At 62.9% G+C, this 21,560-nt stretch overlaps 5 protein-coding genes across 5 annotated transcripts; 3 read left to right on the forward strand and 2 right to left on the reverse strand.

Moving 5' to 3' along the window:
• Window positions 1–249: 249 nt before the first annotated feature.
• On the forward strand, window positions 250–2,646 carry AMSG_06514 (peptidase S45 penicillin amidase; the record flags this gene model as incomplete). The annotated part of the gene is made up of 2 exons (XM_013900911.1): window positions 250–399; window positions 523–2,646. The coding sequence occupies 2 exons, from the start codon at window positions 250–252 to the stop codon at window positions 2,644–2,646; spliced, it is 2,274 nt and encodes a 757-aa protein (XP_013756365.1).
• A 325-nt stretch (window positions 2,647–2,971) lies between these two features.
• AMSG_06515 (UDP-galactopyranose mutase) lies at window positions 2,972–5,155 on the forward strand. The gene is made up of 2 exons (XM_013900912.1): window positions 2,972–3,288; window positions 3,360–5,155. Exons 1-2 carry the CDS (start codon window positions 2,979–2,981, stop codon window positions 5,132–5,134), a joined length of 2,085 nt encoding a protein of 694 aa, XP_013756366.1. The 5' UTR covers window positions 2,972–2,978; the 3' UTR covers window positions 5,135–5,155.
• AMSG_06516 (amino acid adenylation domain-containing protein) lies at window positions 5,145–17,272 on the reverse strand (the record flags this gene model as incomplete). Its single annotated transcript, XM_013900913.1, has 3 exons — window positions 5,145–13,401; window positions 13,488–14,618; window positions 14,645–17,272. 3 exons carry the CDS (start codon window positions 17,270–17,272, stop codon window positions 5,152–5,154), a joined length of 12,009 nt encoding a protein of 4,002 aa, XP_013756367.1. The 3' UTR covers window positions 5,145–5,151.
• Window positions 17,273–18,410: 1,138 nt separating this feature from the next.
• On the forward strand, window positions 18,411–19,941 carry AMSG_06517 (solute carrier family 38 member 5; the record flags this gene model as incomplete). The annotated part of the gene is made up of 2 exons (XM_013900914.1): window positions 18,411–18,438; window positions 18,791–19,941. The coding sequence occupies 2 exons, from the start codon at window positions 18,411–18,413 to the stop codon at window positions 19,939–19,941; spliced, it is 1,179 nt and encodes a 392-aa protein (XP_013756368.1).
• Window positions 19,858–21,131, reverse strand: AMSG_06518 (uncharacterized protein; the record flags this gene model as incomplete). The annotated part of the gene is made up of 2 exons (XM_013900915.1): window positions 19,858–20,428; window positions 20,519–21,131. The coding sequence occupies 2 exons, from the start codon at window positions 21,129–21,131 to the stop codon at window positions 19,986–19,988; spliced, it is 1,056 nt and encodes a 351-aa protein (XP_013756369.1). The 3' UTR covers window positions 19,858–19,985.
• Window positions 21,132–21,560: the final 429 nt, after the last annotated feature.

The raw sequence follows: 21,560 nt of genomic DNA on the forward strand, positions 1-21,560 counted from the left end.
TAGGCAAAGAATGACCCATCTTTCCCGGACGGGGGGTAATAGTGTGGGTCCCCGGAGGGGGGTAAAGGGGAGGGAGGTTTCCCGCCATTCCGGCCGCCTTTCCTGCCTGCCCCCCTGCCTCCCCGTTAACCTTCCCGCCACGCTCCGCCCCCCGCCCCCCCCCCCCCCCCCCACCACCCCGCCAACCACAGGCAGACAGGCAGACAGTCAGACGATCAACGTCACACTTGACTCCGACAACGACAACACATGGGAGTTCTTCAAACGGTTGTCATTCTCGTCGGAGTAGCTGCTGCTGCTGGGTACTTTGTCTTTGTCTCGGACTTGGTGGTGACAACTTGGTCGCCTGTAGTGGCTGGCTGTGAGCTGTCGCTGGAGCGGACAGCCCGTGGCAACTCAGTCATGTCTATCCATGCTGACTCGGATCGATGTGCTGCTGTGGGGCAGGGATGGGCTCATGCTATGGATCGATTGGTTCAGATGTGCTTTGTTCGTATCCTCACCACCTCTCGCTTTGGGGAGGTCTTTATGGGTGATGAGCCCAAGGTGATGGCCATCGATGCAGCCATCGCCGCTATGCGTCTGCCCGAGGTGGCCGAGGAGGCCTACACCGTGCTAGACGAGCATTCCAAGGAAATGCTCGAGGCTTATGCTCATGGCGTCAACGCGTACATTGCCGATCATTGGCGACCTTTTGAGTTGGCTCTCGTCGGCTACGATCCCGAGCCGTGGACTCCGCAAGACACGCTCATGACCCTTAACCTCATGTCGGTGGTCGATCTCGCAGACGCCCAGTTGATGATGGAGAAGTTTGTTGTTCAGGCAGTGGCGGGCGGCGCTCCTCTGGCGCCGCTGCACGCGCTTCTTGGTCCGGCCGTCGCAGGTCTCGACGACGAGCTTGCTGCCGAGATCAAGGAGCTCATTCTGTACGACCTCCCTGTCCCTGACATCCTGTCCATGGTCGCCGGCGCGCCGGTCAAGGGGCTCGGCTCCAACAACTGGGTTGTTGACGGCTCGGTGACCGCGTCGGGCAAACCGATTATGAGCTCGGACCCGCACCTGCAGACTTCGCGCCTGCCGGCAGTGTGGTACGAGGTTGTCGTCTCGGTCCGCGGCGGCACGACCTGGGCCGGCATCGGCATGCCGGGCCTGCCGGGCCTAATTATGGGCCGTACTGACGCACTTGCCTTCTCATTCACCTATGGCTTTGCCGACCAGTTTGAGCTCGTCATCGAAGAGATTGTGGATGGCAAGTACCGTGCCGGCGCCGACAAGTGGCTTCCGCTCGCGGTGCGGACGGCGACACTGAAGCAGAAAGGTGGCAGCCCGGTGACGGCAACCTACTACTCGACGCGCAACGGCCTCCTCGAGTACGATCCGCTGGCGGCCCAGCCGCCAGCGGACGGCAAGTACCTCGCGCGAGTTTGCTCAATCTCCGGAGCCGGCATTGCGCAGACCATTGCGGCAGCGCTCCGGGCCTCCGAGGCCCAGACAGTGGCCGAGGCTCAGGCGCTGCAGGCGCAGTTTGCGCCGTCGTTCAACTTTCTCACCGCCGACACTGCAGGCAACATCGGGTACCAGCAGTCTGGCGAGGCGTTTGCCGGTGGCCCGTCGTTTGTCCCGCGCAACGGCTGGAAGCTCGCGTCGCCGCTGGCGACTGCGGAACGGATGCCTGCGTCCGAGCTAGTGCGCGTCACCAACCCACCGAGTGGAATGATGGCAACGGCTAACAACGACGTGTGCGCCGACATGCCGGGCGGCGCCGGGCGGGAGCAGTGCATTGTCAACCTTCACATGGGCCCTGACCGCGCGTCGCGGATCATGGCCAAGCTCGCGCATGAGGCTGCCAAACACCCGCTCACCGCTGCGGACATGAAGGCTCTGCAGCAGGACATGTACTCGCCGTTCATGGCGGCGCTGCTTGATGGCTGGCTCGGCACTGAACTCGGCAAGCTCGCTGCCGCCGGCAACGTCGGCGCCCAGGCTCTTCTTGCCTGGGACCGCCGCTACACGCCCGATTCGGCTGCAGCCTCGCTCTCTCACGACATCCTCCACGCTCTTCTCGACGCTACGTACTCTCTTGTGTTTGGCCACGAGGCGTGGCATCGTGTGGTCACCGAGACGCCGCTCTACGCCGACTTTGCACACCTGTTTAACGCTGCGCTACTCGATGTCTCGACCGACAAGCTTGGCGTCTTCTCGTCGCCTGACGCCAAGGCATCGGCGCTGGCTGCAGCCGCGGCTACCGTGCTTGCGCCTGTGGCCGAGCAGGATGCTTTGGCAACAGTCGAGGCGTGGGGCGACCGGATGGCGTTTACCCAGCTCAATATCTTCTTTGACGGCCACATGGCGTTCCTTGGCCTTAACAACGGGCCGATCCAGATGCGCGGCTCGCACGGTGTTGTAGTCCAGGGCGCGCTCACCACCATCAAGGGCCGCGCTTCCAACTGGTCGCAGTCCTGGCTCATGGTCACCGATCTGGCGTCGTCTTTCATGGAGACGCTCCTTCCAGGCGGTCCGTCTGGCCGTCGCTTTTCATGGCTCTACCTCACCGGCATCGACGACTGGATCAGTTACAACCACAAGACCATCGACGTCTTTTCAGCCTCATCCACCGCCGATGCCGCCGCCAAGACCGATCTGTAACCACCCGTACACAAACACACACAGAGAGAGACACACACACAAGCGCGCGCACACGCACGCTATGTCAAACGCCTTGAGGGCGTAACCATCCACGCGATCACATCCAACAACAGTCGCCTTCCGCGAAGCACGCTCTTCGGGGACAACGAACGATCCCCCCCCCCCCCCCCCCCGCGGGCCCGCCCTCCCCGCCCCCCCACTCCGAGCACCTCCTTGGCCACACTCCACGCCCCAGCCATAGCGGACGAGGCCATGCTGTCGTCCCCCCGAAGCGAGTGTTCCAAGCGCAACGCGGAAGGCCTCTTCTCAACAAGCGGAATGTAGTCCTGGGCATGGTCGCCCTCCTCGGCCTCTACCTGGTGAGCAACCTGTACAGCTCGGGCGGTCTCGCTGGCACGGGTCGTGGGCAGAGCGGAAGCCACCTGGACAAGGATGCCCGCATTGTCATTCTCGGTGCTGGTGTGACTGGTCTCGGTGCTGCCTACCGTCTCAATGAGCTCGGTCACCGTGACTGGGCCGTCTATGAGATGGCCGACAAGCCCGTTGGCCTCGCTCAGTCGGTTGTCGATGACCAGGGCTTCACCTGGGACATCGGTGTCCATGTCCTCTTCTCGCACTTTGGCTACTTTGACACGCTCCTCGGTAGGTGCCCTTCTCCCCCTCCCCTGGCGTCGCCATCTCCCCTCTGATTCCTCACTCACACCGATCCACAGACGCCCATCTGCCGGTCGACGAGTGGCAATACCACACTCGGTCGTCGCCGATCTACATGCGCGATCGGTTTGTGGGCTACCCACTGCAGAACAACGTGTGGCGGCTGCCGCCGGCCGATGCGGAAAAGTGCCTCGTCGGCTTGCTCGAGGTCCACGACGATGCCGTGGGTGGCGTGACCAAGCCCAAGCCGCACACCTTTGCCGAGTGGGTCGATCAGTCGTTTGGCTCGGGCATCGCCGAGGTCTTTATGACTCCGTACAACTTCAAGGTATGGGCCCATCCCACCACCGAGCTCAACCCGACGTGGGTGGGCGAGCGGGTGGCAACCATCGACTTTAAGCGCATTCTCTCCAACATGGTCAACGAGTTTGAGGACGTCCACTGGGGGCCCAACGCCCGGTTCCGCTACCCATCGCGTGGAGCAGGCAAGATCTGGGAGAATGTCTACCGCGGCCTCCCGCGATCGCGGTTTAACTTTGAGATGGAGGCTCTCGAGATCAACGTCGACGACCCGAACAACAAGTACGTGGCCTTTGCCGATGGGACCCGCGTCCCGTTCGACGCACTCATCTCGACCATTCCCATGGACAAGCTGCTCACTCGCATTGCCAACCGGCCGGACCTCGCCGCGTGGGGCTCAGAGAAAGGCGCGTTCAAGCGGCAGACCGTCAACCTGGTTGGGGTCGGGGTCGAAGGCATCACGCCCGCAGCGTGGAACTCCTCGCACTGGATCTACTTTCCCGAGGAGATCTACCCGTTCTACCGCATCACGCTCCTCACCAACTTTTCGCCGTACATGGTGCCCAAGCCTGGCGAGCAGTACTCGGTCCTGGTCGAGGTCTCCGAGTCCAAGTACCGCAAGGTCGATCAGGCGACGCTCGTCGACGACGTCATCGCCGGCCTCAAGCACGCCGGCGTCATTCCGGACGGCGCGCCGATTGTCTCGCGCTGGCAGGAGCGGTTTGACTATGGCTACCCGGTGCCGTACGTCGAGCTCACCGAGCACGTTCTCCGTGCCAACGACGAGCTGCTCCAGCTCGGCATCTGGTCGCGCGGTCGCTTCGGCAACTGGCGATATGTGACGGGCAACCAGGACCACGTGTGCATGCAGGGCGTGCAGGCCGTGGACAACATCCTGTTTGGCGACTACGAGGAGATTGTGTACGAGCCCAACGTGGTCAACGGCAAGAAAGGCCAGCGCAAGATTCTTCCGCCCAAGATCAAGGACCATTGGGATGTGGTCATCCCAGGCTGTGCCTCCCATCTCGCCACCTGGCTCACACCGCTCCTCGACGACCTCGCCGCCGCTGACATCGTCCCGCGGGTCTTTGTCTACTCGTCGTGTGAGTCTGACGACAGCCTGCCGGACACGGTCACTTCCAACTACGATATTCGGATGATGTCTGCCCCCGAGGCGTCATCCCGCACCGCCAACCTCGTCACCTACGCCTCGCACGTCCTCGCTAACTACGATGACCTCAACCCGATCACCTTCTTCCTGCCCGGCGCTGCAACTATGGGCGCCTCGCTCACCCACCCCTCGCCGCACGACTTTGACATCACCTCGTCGTACGAGAACCGCGGCCACTTTATGTATCAGAAGGCCGATGGCGTCACCGACCCGCACTTCTGCACCTTCTTCGAGGCCCTCTACGCTTTTGATGGCCTTGACTGCCCGACGGTCTTTGACTCGGCAGCCGCCTTCCACATCTCGCGCGGCACCCTCCTCCACCTCTTGCCGCAGGACTATCAGGACCTACTCAAGCACGCCTAATGCTAAACAGCGCCGCTTTACTGCTTGCCTAGGCCAAGCCGGAACTTGTGCTTCTGCTTGACCTTCCCGTGTCCGCCGTCACCACCAGGAGCCGGTGCCGCCGGAAGAGCAGATCGCTCCTCTGCGCCAGGTGAAGGAAAGAAGCCCTCAGCAACCCAGGCCGCCACGTACGCATCGACCAGCTGCTTCGATACCGGCGGACATCTTGCTGAAATCAACTCCTTCGAGTTCGGCACCTCAAACTTGGGATACAGCTCAGGCGGTGGCAGCTCACCGGCCAAGCCCGAGATGTCGCCCGACTCTTCAAAGAAGAGCAAGACAGGGAGAAGAACGCCATCGTCGCTCCGCCGCGCATGCTCCAGCAGCGTCCGGAACCATCCGTCGTACGATGACGGGTACAACTTGTACTTGGCCCGCCGCAGCAGCTTCCACAGCCGCGTCAGCGGCATCGGACTTGGATTGAGAATGTGGAAGTCGCGCCCGAGCCCACGCCCAGAGAGCGCCAACTCGACCACGGCCTTGGACGCGTAATCCACGGGCGTAAAGTCGACGAGTGTCTCCAGCTCGGACGGCACAAACTTGGTCTCTACACAGCCCTTGAGGACCCTCGTCAGCAGGTCATCATGCGAGCCAGCGCCTGTCTGCGAGTGGGGCGCAATACGTCCGAGCCGGTAGATCGAGGCCGGCACGCCGCGCTCGCAGCGCGCCAGTGCCACAATCTGCTCGCCAACCCACTTGGACTGCGAGTAGCCCGAGACCAACCGCTCCCACCGTGGGAACACATCAGTTTCAGAAATAACCCGCGCATCAGTGTCCAGCGTCGAGAGCGTCGAGATAAAGTGGACCGGGGTGGCGGCATCGCCGCCGATCGCCCCAAAGCACGCCAGCCGCAGCACCTCCTGCGTCCCAATCACGTTTGGGCCCTTGAGAGCAGAGTACGGGTACACAAAGTTGACTCCCGCGCCGTTGTGAATGATGACGTCAACAGACCGCGCGAGAACCGAGAACGCGTCCGATGTCAGCCCAAACATGTGCGGCCCGAGCTCGCCGACCACGACGCGCACCCGCTCGCCGTAGGTCGCCGCTGGAGGAGGCAGCCCAAACTTGGACGCGCCCACGTCAAGTCGCGCTCGCCCGCTTGCTTCATCACTTGCTCGGACCAGGCACTTGACCTCGGCCCGCGTGTTTGCCAACAGCTCGGCAAGAAGAAACGAGCCCACGAACCCGGTGGCGCCTGTAAGAAAGACCACCGGTGGCGCAAGGAACGATCCAGCGCCGCTTGCCCGCGGCACCTCGCCGGACGCCGGCGCGCAGATCTCCGACGGCAGCACAACCTCGCCCGCGAGGTCAATCTTGACCACGCTCTCGTCCGCTTCGGCCACGCCTGTGGCCCGCGCCACCACGTTGGCTAGCGCGCTCACCGTTGGCGCTTCAAACACCTCACGCATCCCGATCCGCACCCCCAGCCGCGCCTCGATAATACCTACGAGCTGTGCTGCGAGCAGCGAGTACCCACCGAGCTCGAAAAAGTTGGCGTGGATGCCCACAGACGCCAGCCCGAGCACCTGAGCCCATGCCGCAGCCAGCTCAGCCTCAACTTCGGTCCGCGGTGGCGTGTGGTCCACCCCACTAGCGCCGACTCCCGCAGCATCCTCCGCTGTTGGTGCAGGCAGCGCTCGCACATCAACCTTGCCGTTGGCCGTCAGTGGAAGCGGCCCGCTCAGCACCACAATTGCCCGCGGCACCATGTACTCGGCGAGCTTAGCTGCTGCGTGAGTGTACAGTTCCTGACGCAGCAATTGCGTCGCCCGCTGCGGTGCCACATACGCCACAAGCATCTTCTCCGCTGCGCTTCCTGCCCCGCACGCCATCGCCACCACAGCCGCGTCCGCAACTCCTGGTGCTTCCCGCAGCACCACCTCGATCTCGGCGAGCTCGATGCGGAAGCCGCGGATCTTGACCTGGGCGTCAATCCGGCCCAAGCACGCTAGCGACCCGTCGCCACGCCAACGCACCACATCACCTGTCGCATACATCCGTCCGTCACCATACAATCCGCTTGCAACCTTCAGCCCGAGGCTCTCGGCCACGCTGCGCCACCAACGATCGTCTTCAAACACCGACGCCGTCTTCTCTGGCAGGCCAAGGTAGCCGCGAGTCACACCGGCGCCTCCGACTAGAAGCTGTCCACGCATGCCGCGCCGCACCAGCGTTCCGCGCTCGTCAGTCACATACGCAAAAGTGTTCGCAATCGGCTTCCCGATCGGTGGCGGCCGCACGTCACCGTGTACCCGCCCAACTGTGCACCCAACCGTGGTCTCGGTTGGGCCGTACATGTTGTACAAGGCCAGTTGGTCGCCGTACATCGCCTGCCATGCCTCTGGTAGCACCATCTTGAGCTTGTCACCGCCAGTGTTGATGACACGGAGCGCAAGTCCGGCTGGAGGTGGCTCTCGGAGCACAGCCTCGGTCATAGGCGTCGCCATTGCCTGCACCGTCACCTGCGCATCTACCCACCACTGCAGCAGCGCGCGCGGCTCGAGCCTAGAGCTCTCCGGTACGATGGCCACCTCCGCCCCACAGCAGAGTGCGGGCCAGATCTCACAAAAAACAGGATCAAACGACACGCCAAGCATATGGCCCGACACATCGCCGGGACCCATCTCGTAAGCCCGCAGCCACCACCCAATCATGTTGAGCAAGCACCCGTGTGGCACGCAAATACCCTTGGGCGTGCCAGACGTGCCCGAGGTGTAGATAACGTTGGCAACTGCAGAGGGGCCAGCTGGTGCCCGCACCAGCCGCGCGCTCGACACACCCAGCGACTCGCCGCCCCGCCCCAGTCGCGCGTCGTCGTCAAAGCTCAGCACATGCCGCTTGGTCCCCGGAGCCGGCGGACTCAGCTCGGGAAGCTCGCCACGGTACAGCACGCACACAGGCGCCGAGTTCTCCAGCATGAACGCGATGCGTCCATCCGGAAACGTTGGATCAACTGGCACATACGCACCGCCGGCCTTCCACACTGCGAGCATGCCGACAACAAGCTCCAGCGACCGCGGCAAGACCAGGCCGACGACCGAGCCCACAAACACGCCGCTTGCGCGTAGGATCCTCGCGATGCGATTGGCCCATGCGTTGAGCTCAGCGTACGTCATACTTGTGCCGCTGCCGTCGACCACTGCCACCGCGTCAGGTGTCTCCGCCGCACGCGCCTCGACCAGCTCATGGACGCCGACTGCCGCACGCCTTTCGCCGCTGCCGTCACCATCGGCGTCGTCGCTCTCGTCATCCCCTGCGGCGACAAGGACGCAGGTCGGCGGAGATTCGTCAAACATGACGTCCTGGTGGGTTTCCGTCAGCAGCTGTGCCTCTTCATCAGCCGTGAGAACCGGCATGGCCGCCGCTTCGGCCGACGGCTCAGCCAGCGCAGCCTGAACAAGAGCAGCAAACCCGCCAGCGAGCGAGGAGATGGTCGCCTCGGCAAAGATCTCGGTGTTGTACTGGAAGAACGCGCGAATGCCGTCGTCAGCCTCGGAAACCACCAGCTGGATCTCATACGGCGCCGTGCGCTCCGCAAGCGGCACCGACTCCAGAGTCAGCGACGAGCCGAGACTCAGCGAGTGGCCGCCAACGCCCATGACAAACGCGTCCAGCTCCTTGGCAAGCTTGCCATGCGGCCGTTCAAAGACAAACAGTGCCTGGAAGACTGGCGATCGCGAGGTCTCGCGTTCCGGTGCCACCGACTCGAGCACAAGCGTGAACGGGTAGTCGGCGTGCGCAAGCGCACCGAGCGTTGCCACCCGCACTCGCCGCAGTACGTCTTCAAAGCTCTCGCCCCGCCGACACGTCGACCGCAATGCAACGGGATTGGCCAAGAAACCAACTAGCCGCTCGAGCTCGATCCGCGACCGACACGCCATAAGTGTACCTACAACCACCTCGTCCTGCCCGGCCGCGCGATGCAGTAGCAGCGTGTACAAGGCAAGGAGCGTCATGAACATCGTCGTGCCTTCGGCAGCATTCAGCTCCCGCAGCGCAGCCGTCGTCGCCCCGTCGAGCTCAAAGGCATAAGTTGCACCGGCCGATGACAGCTTGGCAGGCCGTGGATGATCCTCAGGCAGCGTCAGCGCCGGAAGCCGGCCGGCCAGTTGCTGAGTCCAATAGGCCTCGAGCTGGTGGCCCTCAGCTGTGCTCAGCCGGGCAGCTTGCCATCGGTTGTAGGTGTGCAGCTGCAGCGCCTCGGCACGCTCCGCTGCAAGCCCGAGCGCCACAAATCCCGAGTCGGGACCGCTGTTCTCGGCCAAGTCGTACATGCGGCCGAGATCCTCCAGCAGTACCACCATCGACCACAGATCACAGCAGATGTGATGGGTAACAAAGGCTAGCCAGAAGTCCGCGCCGTCGTTGACCACCGTCATCGACGTCAGCGGCCCAGTTTCAAGCGCAATGCAGGCTTCAACGGCGTCGCGGAGAAGCTTTTCGGCGCTAGGCGAGTCGCTTGCAGCCAGGACCTCAAAGCCAAAGCCAAAATCAGGGTCGTAGTACATGAGCGGAACCTGGCCACCGGCCGCAGTCTGGTACCGGGTGGCCAGACCCGGATGTAGTTGGACCAAGAGCGCCATCGCCCGCTGCAGCCGCGCTACGTCAAGCCTGTTTCCAGCCTTGGCCACAAACGACACGTTGTACGTGGTGTCACTCGGATTCAGTAGGTAAGCGTACCACAGCGAAGCCTGGTTAAGCGAGACCGGGTGCGGCTCGTGGAGCCAGTCATCGGCACCGAGCGCCGACTCACCGACAGGCGCCAGTGGAACATGATCGCGGTCGCAGACCTCGCCGCCGACACCGGCCTTGGCACGCGCCTCTAGGTACGACGCAAAGCCGGCGATGGTCGGGTTCTCAAACACCGCCGAGACCGAGATCTCGACGCCAAAGGCAACCCGAGCGCGTGACGCGACCTGCGCGGCCGCCAGTGAGTGGCCACCAAACTCGAAAAAGTCGCAGGAGATGCCGACCTTGGTAACGCCCAGCACCTCCTTCCAGATGTCGGCCACAATGTCCTGTGTCTCGGTCACCGGAGCATCGTCGAGAACTGTGCCGGTGCCGTCTTCGGGCTCATCAACGAGGCTCACCCGCTCTTCGCCGCCCGCCTCATCGAGCCACTGAACAAGCCGCCGCCGATCAGTCTTGCCGTTGGCAGTTGTGGGCAGTGATGCCAAGCCCCACACCACAAACCGCTTCGGCACCATGTACTCGGGCAGCGATGCTCCAAGGGCGACCCGCAGAGATCGCGCCGAGACGTGAACATCGGTGCCGCCGGCCGCAACCACAAACGCCACAAGGTGCTTGCCCAATGCCGAGTTGTCGGAGACCACAACTGCAGCCTCAGACACGGCCTCGACGCTCGCCAACACCGTTTCGATCTCGCCAAGCTCGATGCGGAAGCCGCGGATCTTGACCTGGTGGTCCTTCCGCGCCGCGTACCACAGCTCACCGTGCTCGTCAAATCGCACCACGTCGCCAGTCTTGTACAGACGTGGCGCCCAGGTGGCCGATGAGAACGGGTTGGCCACAAACGACGCTGCAGTTTTCTCCGGCAAGTTGAGGTAGCCACGTGCTACGCCGAGGCCACCAACGTACAGCTCACCCCACACCCCGAGCGGGACGGGTGCCATGAGCTCGTCGAGAACGTACACAACCTGATTGGTGACTGGGAAGCCGATCGGCGGCGGAAGAAGCGTGCGCGGCGGGAGCGGGCCGGCAGCACAGCTCCACTCGAGCGCGACCGGATCCTCGGGCGTGATGTGTGCAACGGCAGAAATGACTGTGTTCTCGGTCGGACCGTACAAGTTAATGACCTTGAAGGCCGCGGCTGGGTCTGGCCGGGTGTGCACCACGTCACCACCGGTGAAAATGTACCGCAGCGGCAGCGCACAGCATGCGTCGCGCTCACGAAACATGGCCTCCATCAGCGGCGTCGGCGCGAGGCAGCAGGTTAAACTATGGGTGGAGATGAACGTCATCAGCTCTAGAACGTCGAGCCGCTTGCTGTCATCAACTGGCCAGAGCGAGCCTCCAGCGTAGAGAATAGGCCACATCTCGATGACGCAGGCATCAAAGCCAACGCCGCACGACATTGTCGCCCGGTCGGCAGCAGACAGAGCGTACGTCTCGAGCATGTGAACAACGAGGTTGTTGAGCGAACTGACCTCAATGCACACACCTTTGGGATTGCCGGTTGTACCCGAAGTGTAGATGACGTACGCAAGCGAGGCAGACGAGAAGCCACTGCTAGCAGGCGCAAGAACGCCTGGCCGCGCCGGATCGTAATCCTCTGCACCAACGCAGCCGTCGATCTCGAGCCAGTGGCTGCAGTGCGGCATGACTGCTCGGTCGAGGCTTGCCACCAGCTCGGACGTCTCGGCGTGAAAGAGGCAGATCGGCGCGCGAGAGTCAGCCAGCATGTACTCCAGGCGGTGGACCGGGTAGTGGTAGTCCATCGGCATGTAGGCAAGGCCGGCGCGCATGATGCCCACCATGGCAACCAGCGAGTCGATGGACCGGTGCATGCAGACACCGACAACAGTGTCGTGGTCCACACCCGGCACGTCTAGGAGCATAGACGCAACTCTGGCCGATGCCCCCTCGAGACCGGCAAAGGTCAGGCGCCGCGGCGGCGAAGACCCCACCTGAGTCCGTCCAGCCTCGTCCACAGCCACAGTCTCGGGCGGAAGCTCAGCGGCGTGTCTAACTAGGACGTCAAGGAGCGAGTGTCGGTCATCGAGATCGAGCCGCTCCGGCTGAAAGGCGTGCATGACAGTCTCAATCTCGACAGGGGGAGCGACTTGAGCCGATGCAAGAACAGTGCCTGGCTCGGCAATCCAGGACGAGGCCAAATGGACAAACCAGTCTAGCATCCGTTCCATCCGCGCCGGTGCAAAGACATCGGCGTTGTACTCGAGTGAGAGCGCGGTGCGACCGTCAGCCAGGCGGGCGGCGACAAGAGTGAGGTCAAACATGGCGGCATGCCTAGGCATCTCGCAGCCAGTTGCGGCAAAGGGACCAAAGTCGACCCGAGTCCCGGGTCCACCCTCGCCGAGCAGCAGCGCACCAAGTGCATTGTGCTCGATTTGGGTCTTCTGCAGGACAAAGGCGGCCTGGAAAATCGGCGAGCGAGACGAGTCGCGCGCTGACGAGTCCATGCACTTGGCCACCATTTCCGAGAACGGAAAGTCTTGATGGTCGAGGGCTTCCAAGACCGAGATCTTGACCTGGTCAACGAGCCGGTACAAGCTTGTGGACTTGGGCTGCACCACGTCGCGGATGGGAACCATGTTGATAAAGTAGCCGACGGTGTCCTCAAAGCCCGGTTCGGAGCGGCCAGCCATAGGCGAGCCGACAGTGACGTCGGTCTGGTGGGTGACTCTCACCAGAAGCGCCTTGAACAGCGCGAGCAGGACGACATACTCGGTGGCGGAGCAGTCGCTTGCCAGCGATGCTAGCGCTGCGGTTACATCGGCGCTGAGATGCGTTCGGACAAGTCCACCAGCGTGCGAGGCACTGGCCGGACGGACATAGTCGGTCGGGAGATCCAGGGCCTCGACGCCGTCGAGCTTGCGCTTCCAGAAGCCCTCGAGACGCGAGCCCTCTACGCCGGCGAGGATGGCGGCCTGGTGGGTAGCAAAGGCATGGTACGGCTTGCCGGGCTGGGCGAGGCCAACACCAATGAGCTGCGGCGCGACTGGTGCAGGCTTCGACTTGTGAGTCCCGTACCGCGCCGCGAGCTGGCTGACTATGAGAACGAGTGACCACAGATCAACGGCAATGTGGTGAACAGCAAATCCGAGCCAGAGTCGGGGCCCAGGGCACGACACGGCGCGACAAGCTAGGAGCCGGCCACTGCCAAGATCAAACGGCAGGAATGCGAGAGAGTCGAGCGCGGCGCGAGCAGCGGATGCACTGCTGGCCTGCACGCGGGAAAAGAGTGGGATGCCAGCGTCATGTGCAGCCTTGCGCAGCTCGTTCACATTTCGAGACCGCGGTGCATTTCCAGCGTAGGCCGTGCGCAGCTGTGGATGCGCGTCGAGCACATCGTAGAGCGCGAGTTCAAAGGCATCAAGTTCAAACACACCTGGTGCCTCAATCTCCATGGCAAATGTGATCGAGTATGCGGCAGTAAGGAGCTTGCCCGGAGTAGAGTCTGCACCAGCGCCACTGGCAATCTGGTCAAGGAACCAGAGCGCGTTCTGGTTGTACGACAGCAGCATCAGCTGCGTCGACGGGCTTGATGCGGGAAGTATCGGCGACGGGGGATCGATGGAGTGGCCGACGCACACGCCAACAGTGCTGCAGCGACACCGGCAATCGTCGGTGCGTTGTAAAAGGCTGATAGCGGGTAGTGAACTAGACCAAACTCGCGACGGAGCCGGGAGACCAGGCGCGTGGCGGTCAGCGAGTGGCCGCCAAGATCAAAGAACGAGGTTGTGGCCGAGAGAGAGGTCATGGGCAGCGCGAGCATGTCAGCAAAGATGGCTGCGACGAGGGACTCAGAGTCGGATGCAAACGATCCTGGCGCCCGTGGTGAGAGGCGTGCGAGAGCGCCAGTCGAATCGGCTCGTGGGCCTTGGCCAGCGTTCCCGCCATGGCTCGCATGCTCGATGAGTGCATCGTGCGTTGGCGGCGGCAGCGCCTTGCGGGCAACCTTGCCTGACGGAGTGAGCGGAAAGTGGTCCATAAAGACGAACGCCGACGGGACCATGTACGACGGCAGCGAGGCAGCCACGTGGTCGACCAGATCCGCTGGCGTGACCGCCGGATCGCCGCCAGAGCCAGACAAAGCGGCAGCGACAAGGTAGGCAACCAGAATACGTGACGCTGGTGAGCTAGATGTCGAGCCCGGTGCGTCTTGAGCGACAACGACGGCTGATTGAATCGCTGGGTGGGTGCCGAGAACAACCTCGACCTCCCCAACCTCGACTCGATGACCACGAATCTTGACCATGGCCGACTTGCGGGCGAGGTACTCGAGCTCTCCAGACGCCAGCTGGCGGACCATGTCGCCAGTGTGATAGAGACGGGCGCCAAGCGGAGCGGCGGGCGTCAGGGTGTCGGGCACAAAGGCTGCCGCGGTGAGGTCAGGTGCGTGGAGATAGCCGCGGGCGAGAACGTCGCCGCCGATGAGCAGCTCGCCCGGAACACCGGGCGGAACAACAGCTCCGCTGGCATCAACTATGTAGCAACGGGCCTTGGCGATGGGAAACCCAATCGACGGAAGTGCGGGCCAAGCCGCTGGATCGCCGTCAAGAACCGCAGCGGTGACCACGTGGGTCTCGGACGGCCCGTAGTGGTTGTGCAGCGAGGACTTGGGCCCGAGACCAGCAAAAAGCGCGCGGACGGCGCGGGTGCAGAGGAGCTGCTCGCCGGCGGTGATGACCTGGCTGAGCGCGCGCGGAAGGAGCCGAGTCTCGAGCGCCATCTCGGCAAGCGCCTGCAATGCGACGTAGGGAGAAAGACTCGCTCAACGCGCGCAGTCTCCATGACTGCCAGCAGCATTTCAAAGTCTTTGCGGACCATTTCGGGGACGAGAACTAGCGAACCGCCTGTAGAGAGCGCGGAGAAGAGTTCCTGAAAGTGGACATCAAACGAGAGCGAAGCAAACTGAAGAGTAACTGCCGGGTGCGCGCCGAGCGTGATGTGCTGCCAGGCGATGAGGTTAGAGAGTACACCCGAGACCATGGCGACGCCCTTCGGCAAGCCAGTTGAGCCCGACGTGAAGATGACGTAGGCCAACGAGTCTGGCGAGCGCGGCGTCAGCTCGAGGTTGGCGGCACAGGTCGAATCCGAGGTCTCAGGCTCAGGCTCGAGCGGAAGCTGGATGATACCAGCCATGCTGGCTGCGGCGTCGGCCATATCAGGCTCAAGAAAGCGGGAAGCTGTGGCGTCCGAGACCAGGGCGACTGGTGCACACGAGGTCTTGAGCATGTATGCCAGGCGCGAGGCTGGATATTGCGGGTCGAGCGGGACGTACGCGCCGCGAGCCTTGAGAACGGCGAGCACAGCTACAACCATGTCAATGGAGCGCGGAATCATGACGGCCACACAAACGTCAGGGCCAACACCAAGGTCAACAAGCTTACGGGCAAGGATGTTGGCAGCAGCGTTGAGCTGAGCGTAGGTACAGGAGGCCGACGGCGTGTTGGAGACGTCGGTTTCAGCATAAAACGCGAGCGCGAGCGCGTCCGGAACGCGGGCGACAGCAGCCTCGAACATGGCCTCGACCGACGAGGCGGCGAGACTGGCGTACTCGCCAAGCTCGGTCGGCTGCAACAGCGCTGCCTGGTGATGCGGCGGAGCGACGGCGAGCTTGCCCACAATGTGGTTGACTTCTGCGTCAGTAAGAAGGGAGATCGAGGTCAGATCAAGAGTCCCGGGCTGAGCAGCGGTGGCGAGGCTCTCCAGCACGCGAACAAAGTGGGTCGCGAGGCGGGCGACGGTGTCTGATGCAAGCGAGGCCTCCGCGCAGTGTACAGCGCCACCAAGGCTGCCGTCGGGTGCCTCGGCAAGGACGAGTCCGACGAGCGCAGCATGAAGCGAGAGCGGAAACGGCGCGGCGAGGTCGGAGCCGGTGACGGTCACGCCCGGGCCGGGCTCCCACTCGGACTCGGGCCCGCAGACACCGGTGAGGACCAGCGGTGGCGCAGTGGCGCGACCATGAGCGCGAACAAAGGCAAACGCCGCGTTGGTCTCGGTCTCGCCGCGCTGAACAATGCCAAGGGCGGCGAGCTTGTCGCGCAGCAAATCGGCCGGATACTCTTGGTGCTCCGAAGCAAAGACAAGCGCGTCGCGGACGGCTGCGACAAAGGTGGTCAAGGTAGCGTCGCCATCCGGGACGGTGAGCAAAACAGGGACCGAGTTGGCAAAGGCACCGACAGTGAACGCGGCGCGCGAGCGCCGAGCGCGCCCGGAAAAGACAGTGGAGACCACCAGCTCTTCCTGGCCGCCAGCGTAGCGTGAGAGGACCAGCGCGTAGGCCGCAAGGGCTAGAGCCTTCAGATCGACGCCGAGTGAGCGGGAAGCACGGTCAAGGGCTCGGACGGTGGCGCGTGGGATAAGGAAAGTGGCCGGTGGCGGCAAGGGCTGAGCATTGTGTGTCTGCTCGCGGGTGAGCTCCAGCGGCGGCAAAAGGTGTGCGCCCGCACCGAGAGCTTCGTACCAGTTGGAAAACAGGGCCTTTCCACGGTCTGAGTCGAGGTAGCCGGCCAGGTGTGTGGCGTAGCGCGGGTACTCGAGATCGACATCACGAGAAGAGGCATGAACCCGGGCAATGAGCCGGGCATGCTGAATCTCGGTCAGCATGTAGCCTTCCAGTAGATGGCGGAGAAGGATGAGGCCCGAGAGCTCGTCGGCAACCAGCCGAGAAGCGACAATGGCAACAGTCCACGCAGCGTCATCACGTGTATCGCGGCAGTAGACAACCCGGAAGAGCGGCGCGGCTGACGGCGGGTGGAGGTCTCCTCGGAAAGCGAGACGAGCAAGCTCGTCGCGGCGATCGCACTCCTCGACCAGACACGAGTGCGCAGCGGCGACCCACTCTGAGTGCGGTGGATGGACAAAGTAGGTGGCGGCATCAAGGGCATCGGAAGCGAGGTCAAAGGCGGCGCGAAGCATGGGATGGCGCGCAAGCAGCAGGCTGGCGGAGGCCTGAAGGCGCGAGAGCTCAAAGAAAGCGCCGTCGTGAAGCCTGATGGAGGCGGCGACAACCAGATGCGGAAGTCTGCGACCGGCGCGAACGACGGCGGCTTGCTGGAAGCTCAGCGGCGCCGGCTCATCGCCAACAATAGCTGCGACTGGGAGCGCAACAAGCGGCGGCGAAGACGATGAGAGTGACGGCGAGTAGGCCGAGGTCAGCGGTGACGATGAGGCCGACGACGGAAAGGCGGGAATGCCCTGGGCCCGCACAAGCGGCGAAGGCATGGCGTCAAAGTAAGAGGTGAACGATCCGACAAACGAGCCGGCTGCAAACGAGGGCGTGGCGATGGCCGTCGGTGACTCGGCGGTCAACGGAGCGTACGACGACCTGACGGCCGGCGAGTACAGCAACGGTGACGGAAGAGGAGCGCCGGGCGAAGCCACGGTAGCCATGAGCACAGCAGGTGGTGGCTGGACAACAGCTCCATCTCCAGCTCCAGGAGCAGTCGACGAGACAGGCGGTGATGCGGCCGAAGCGAAGCGGAGCGACGATGCGGCCGAGGCAGCGAGGACATGGGCGTGGAGCGAGGAGCGGACCGACGAGGCGCGGAACGACGATCCGGTAGAGAGTGAGCCAGGTATGGTCACGCGCAGTGGAGAGGAAGGAGCACTAGATGTATTGTTGCTGTTTTGCTCGTTTCGGTCAGTGTCTGAGGCTCAGTCGCGCCTCGCGATGACTGCCCATCCTCCACCTGGCCCACATCGACCCGGTTGGCATGGGGGGGGACGGCCGCCTGCGACAGTGCTGCCGACATGCCCGACATGGTAGGCGGTGCCTTGCGCCCAGTGCCACGCCCACGGCCTACGCGGCGGCAGTCAGCCATGGTAGATGTGGTGAAAGATAGAGATGTGGTGCGGAGAGAGTGGTGGGTGTAGGGGTGTGGGGAGGGGGGGGGGGAGGGGACGGAGGAAGAGGAGAGCGAGAGCGAGCGGGGGAGAGGGCAGTGGAGCCGTGGCGGAGGGGGGGTGTCACGGCGTAAGGATACAATTTTGGCTTGAAAAGCTCAACCGGCCATTTCGTTTGGCAAACCGGCCCAAACAGGCGCTAACGGAAGGCGAGGGGAAAGCGAAGAGGGTTACAACTAGGAAGTAAATGGTATCACCCTGCAAGTCCAAAAGGTCAAGGGAATCCTGGCCAAGTACTTGAAGATGGAGGAGGAGAGGGAAATGCGCGGGTGATGGGGGGGATGTAGACCACGTGACCTGACCGGGGGGTTTTCGGGATATTGGGAGGGGGAGGGGAGGGGAGGTTAGTGAGGCCGAGGTGGAGAGAGAACGGCGTCGACCGAGGTAACGTCTCTCTCGTCGATTCAGCAAAACGTCGTCTTTAGGGATGGGACGCGGGGGGATGGCGCAGGAGAAAGGATCAGTCAATGCATCTGGAGTGATGAGCGAGTCGTCTGCACTGCTTGGCCATGTCGAAGTGGTTGAGGGAGGCACGGCCAATTCTGACCACGACGGCCACGGCCACGGCCATGGCGGTCATGCCCAGGCCTCAGTCCCTGCTTCTATCTTCAACCTCATGAACACTATGATTGGAGGTGGCACTGTTGCCATGGGTACGGGGGTCGGGGGGGGGGGGGGGGGGCGGGAGGGGGCGGGGAAGGGGGCGGGGGAGGGGACGGGGAGGGGACGTGGGGGGGGAAGGCGGGGGCGGAGGCATCCACAGTCACCGCAGTCACATGAGAGGGGATAGGGCCCGGGTGGGAAGAGGGAGGAGGGAAGAGGGGGAAGGGGGAAGGGAACTTATAGTGTGGAGGTGTTGGTGTTATCGATGTGGAATCCGGGTTCGACTGGCTTTGTGGTGGCCGACCCTGCATGGTCGTTGGTGCCTTGCTGTGGCTGGCTGGCTGGTGACTGGTGGTGGCTGGTGATGGCTGTTGGTCGTCATCATGGGGGGATGATGGAGAGTACAGCCGTTTGCTTTCAAGAGCGCCGGCATCGGGTTGACGCTCATCTTTATGCTTATTATTCTTGTGTTCTGCGACTACACGCAAAAGCTGCTCTTCCGCTCCTCGCGGATTGCGGGCAAGGCCGGACGGACGTACGAGGACCTGGGGCGTGTGGCGTTTGGTGAGCGTGGGGTCAAGGTGACCCAGATTGTGGAGGTGCTCAACACGTTTGGCGTGCTCATTGCATACCAGGTCATCATTGCAGACCAGTCTGACATTCTCAAGCGGTGGCTCTCGGACGACTTTATCCTGCTCCGGTGGCACTCGAAGCTCTTCCTCCTGGTGGCTGTGGTGGCTGTCATCATGCCGGTTTCGATGGCGCGGACGATGAAGTTCCTAGCCATTCCGTCAATGCTCTCCCTGCTGGCGATTGGGATCACGGGCGTGGCCATCATTGTGCGTGGCATCGAGCATGCCGGCTCGGCGACCAAGAGCTCGCAGATCCCGTCGTGCAGCGTCGAGTTTTTCAAGTTTGAGACTAATCTGCTCCTCGCACTGCCGATCGTGACCCTTGCCTTTACCTCGCATATTAACTACCTGCATACGACGGATGCGCTTAAGCGCCCGACGCCTGGTCGCGTTGCGCTCGTCTCGCACACCTCGATGATCCTCTCGGCCGTCTTCTACATTGCGGTCGGTATTCTTGGCTACTCGACGTTCTGCGACTCGACGCCCTCGGACATTCTTGTCGGCTACTCGCCGAGCGACGACCTCATCCAGGTCTCGCGGGTCCTCATGATCATCTCGTTTATGTTCTCGTACCCGCTCCTCTGCTTCCCGTGCCGCAACGCGGTGACCCAGATCTTGTTCAAGGGCAAGCCGTTCTCGTGGCCCCGCCACATCAGCATCACCCTCATCATTGTTGTCCTCACTTACCTGGTCGCCATCTCGGTCCCAAACCTCGGCGTTGTTGTCGGCTTTATCGGCTCCATCACTGCCACCGCCCTCTCGCTCACGCTTCCGACCGCGTACTACCTTAAGATCGCCGACGGCCCGATTACGTCGGCCGACAAACTTCCGGCGCTGGCAGTCCTCATTCTCGGCACCTCGTTTGGCATCGCTGCAACGGCAGCATCGATCTACAACATTACCCAGGGCAATACCGAGTAGTAAAACACGACGTGTCGCGATGGTTTGACGGACGGCTCTGAAGCTCAGTCGTCCTCGATTCGCCCGATGACGACGTCGATGACCTCAGCCATGATCTCGCGGAGCTCCTCAAGATCGATCGTGGTGTAGTCGCCATTCTCATCCTTGATGTGGTTGGCCGGAAACGCGGTGTTGGTCCACGACGCGTAGTGGATGCCTGACCATTGCGAAGTCCTCGCGTACATCGGCGGCGAGTCGCCGACCGGCCGCAGCTCGACGAGGGCTGCATGATCGGGGAGGAAGAGCGAGTGTGTGAGCGCAGCGCCATGCATGCCCACCAGGACATCAGTCTGCGAGACAATGTCAAGCTGGTTGGAAAAGGCGTACTGCGAAAAGTCGACGACGTCAACAACCACCGGCCGTGTGCGGAGGCTGCGCGGCGACGGTGGTGGCGGTGGCGATTGCACCACTCGGCGATGCGAGCGCGGCTTCGCCTCTGTGGCGTTGCCTGCGTGGCTCGAGCGAAGCGGTGGCGGTGGGCTGGACGGAGGGGGCGGGCTAGGCGATGGGAGCGGTTTCGGCGGCTTGCCAAGCGCACGCAGCATGTCGACCAGCTCGGCCTCGTTGGCGATTTGGCGACCCATGAACGAGTGGTCGACAAACGAGTGGTACGGCCGGCGTGAGATAAAGGTGATTCGCAGCGGAGTCGACTTTGGCGCACCGGTCAGGTCGCGCATTTGAAGCCCGAGACCGTTGAGAACATAGGTAGCGTAGGCACGGAGAAGCCCGACCCCGCCGGTGCACTGCGGGTTCTTGTCAAAAAAGATCGAGGTGTAGCCAGGCGGCGAGAGAGCAGCGCGCGCAAAGCGAACGACCTTGCCGCCGGCAAGCCGCATAGCGTCATTGTAGAACGTCGACGTGCGGACGAGCTTGCGGAAGAGACGTGCCCAGAGATGGTCATATGGCCCGGACTTGTGGTTGTCGAGAAAGACAACATCGACTTCAGCCGGATCCCAGCCGTTGACATAGCAGCTGATAAAGGCGTTGACAAGGTCGGTCGTCGAGTGGTACCAATTAAAGTGCTCGCCGCGTTCACGGGTGACCAGCACGACCGGCGTCTCCATATCGAGATCCACGACCGGCATCTGCTCCGACGAGCTGGCGCCAGCAAAGGCCAGGGCGTAGTCGCGGAGATGATCGGCCGGGAACATTCTCGGCTGAAAGTCGGATGTGGTGAGGCAGAGCGACGACCAGCCGCCGTTGCGTTTGAACTCGAGGAAGGTCGGCGTGCCCGCGCACATGTAGCCAGGCCGAGACCGCGGGCACTGGATGGCGCGCGCCGTCTGAAAGTCGACAACCAGATTCGAGGCTGTGCAGAGAACGTGAGGCGCAGTCGGTGCCGGCATAAACGGATGCCTGGTTGATGCGCATTCGAGCCGGCCAGCCAGATGTGGAAACGCTGGCGCTTCAACAGCTTCTTCTGACGCTGTTACGTTGTCGCCGGCTGGCAGTGGCGGTGGAAGCACCACGCTCGAGTCGAGCGAGATATGACCTTGCGGGCGCGACGGCTTGAGACCGAGCAATTGGCGACGGCTGTCTTGCCTGGTCTGATCTGAAAGGGCGGGCGGCGGCGGCGGCGG

This window comes from Thecamonas trahens (assembly GCF_000142905.1).
Source record: "Thecamonas trahens ATCC 50062 unplaced genomic scaffold supercont1.33, whole genome shotgun sequence".
NCBI lineage: Eukaryota > Apusomonadida > Apusomonadidae > Thecamonas > Thecamonas trahens.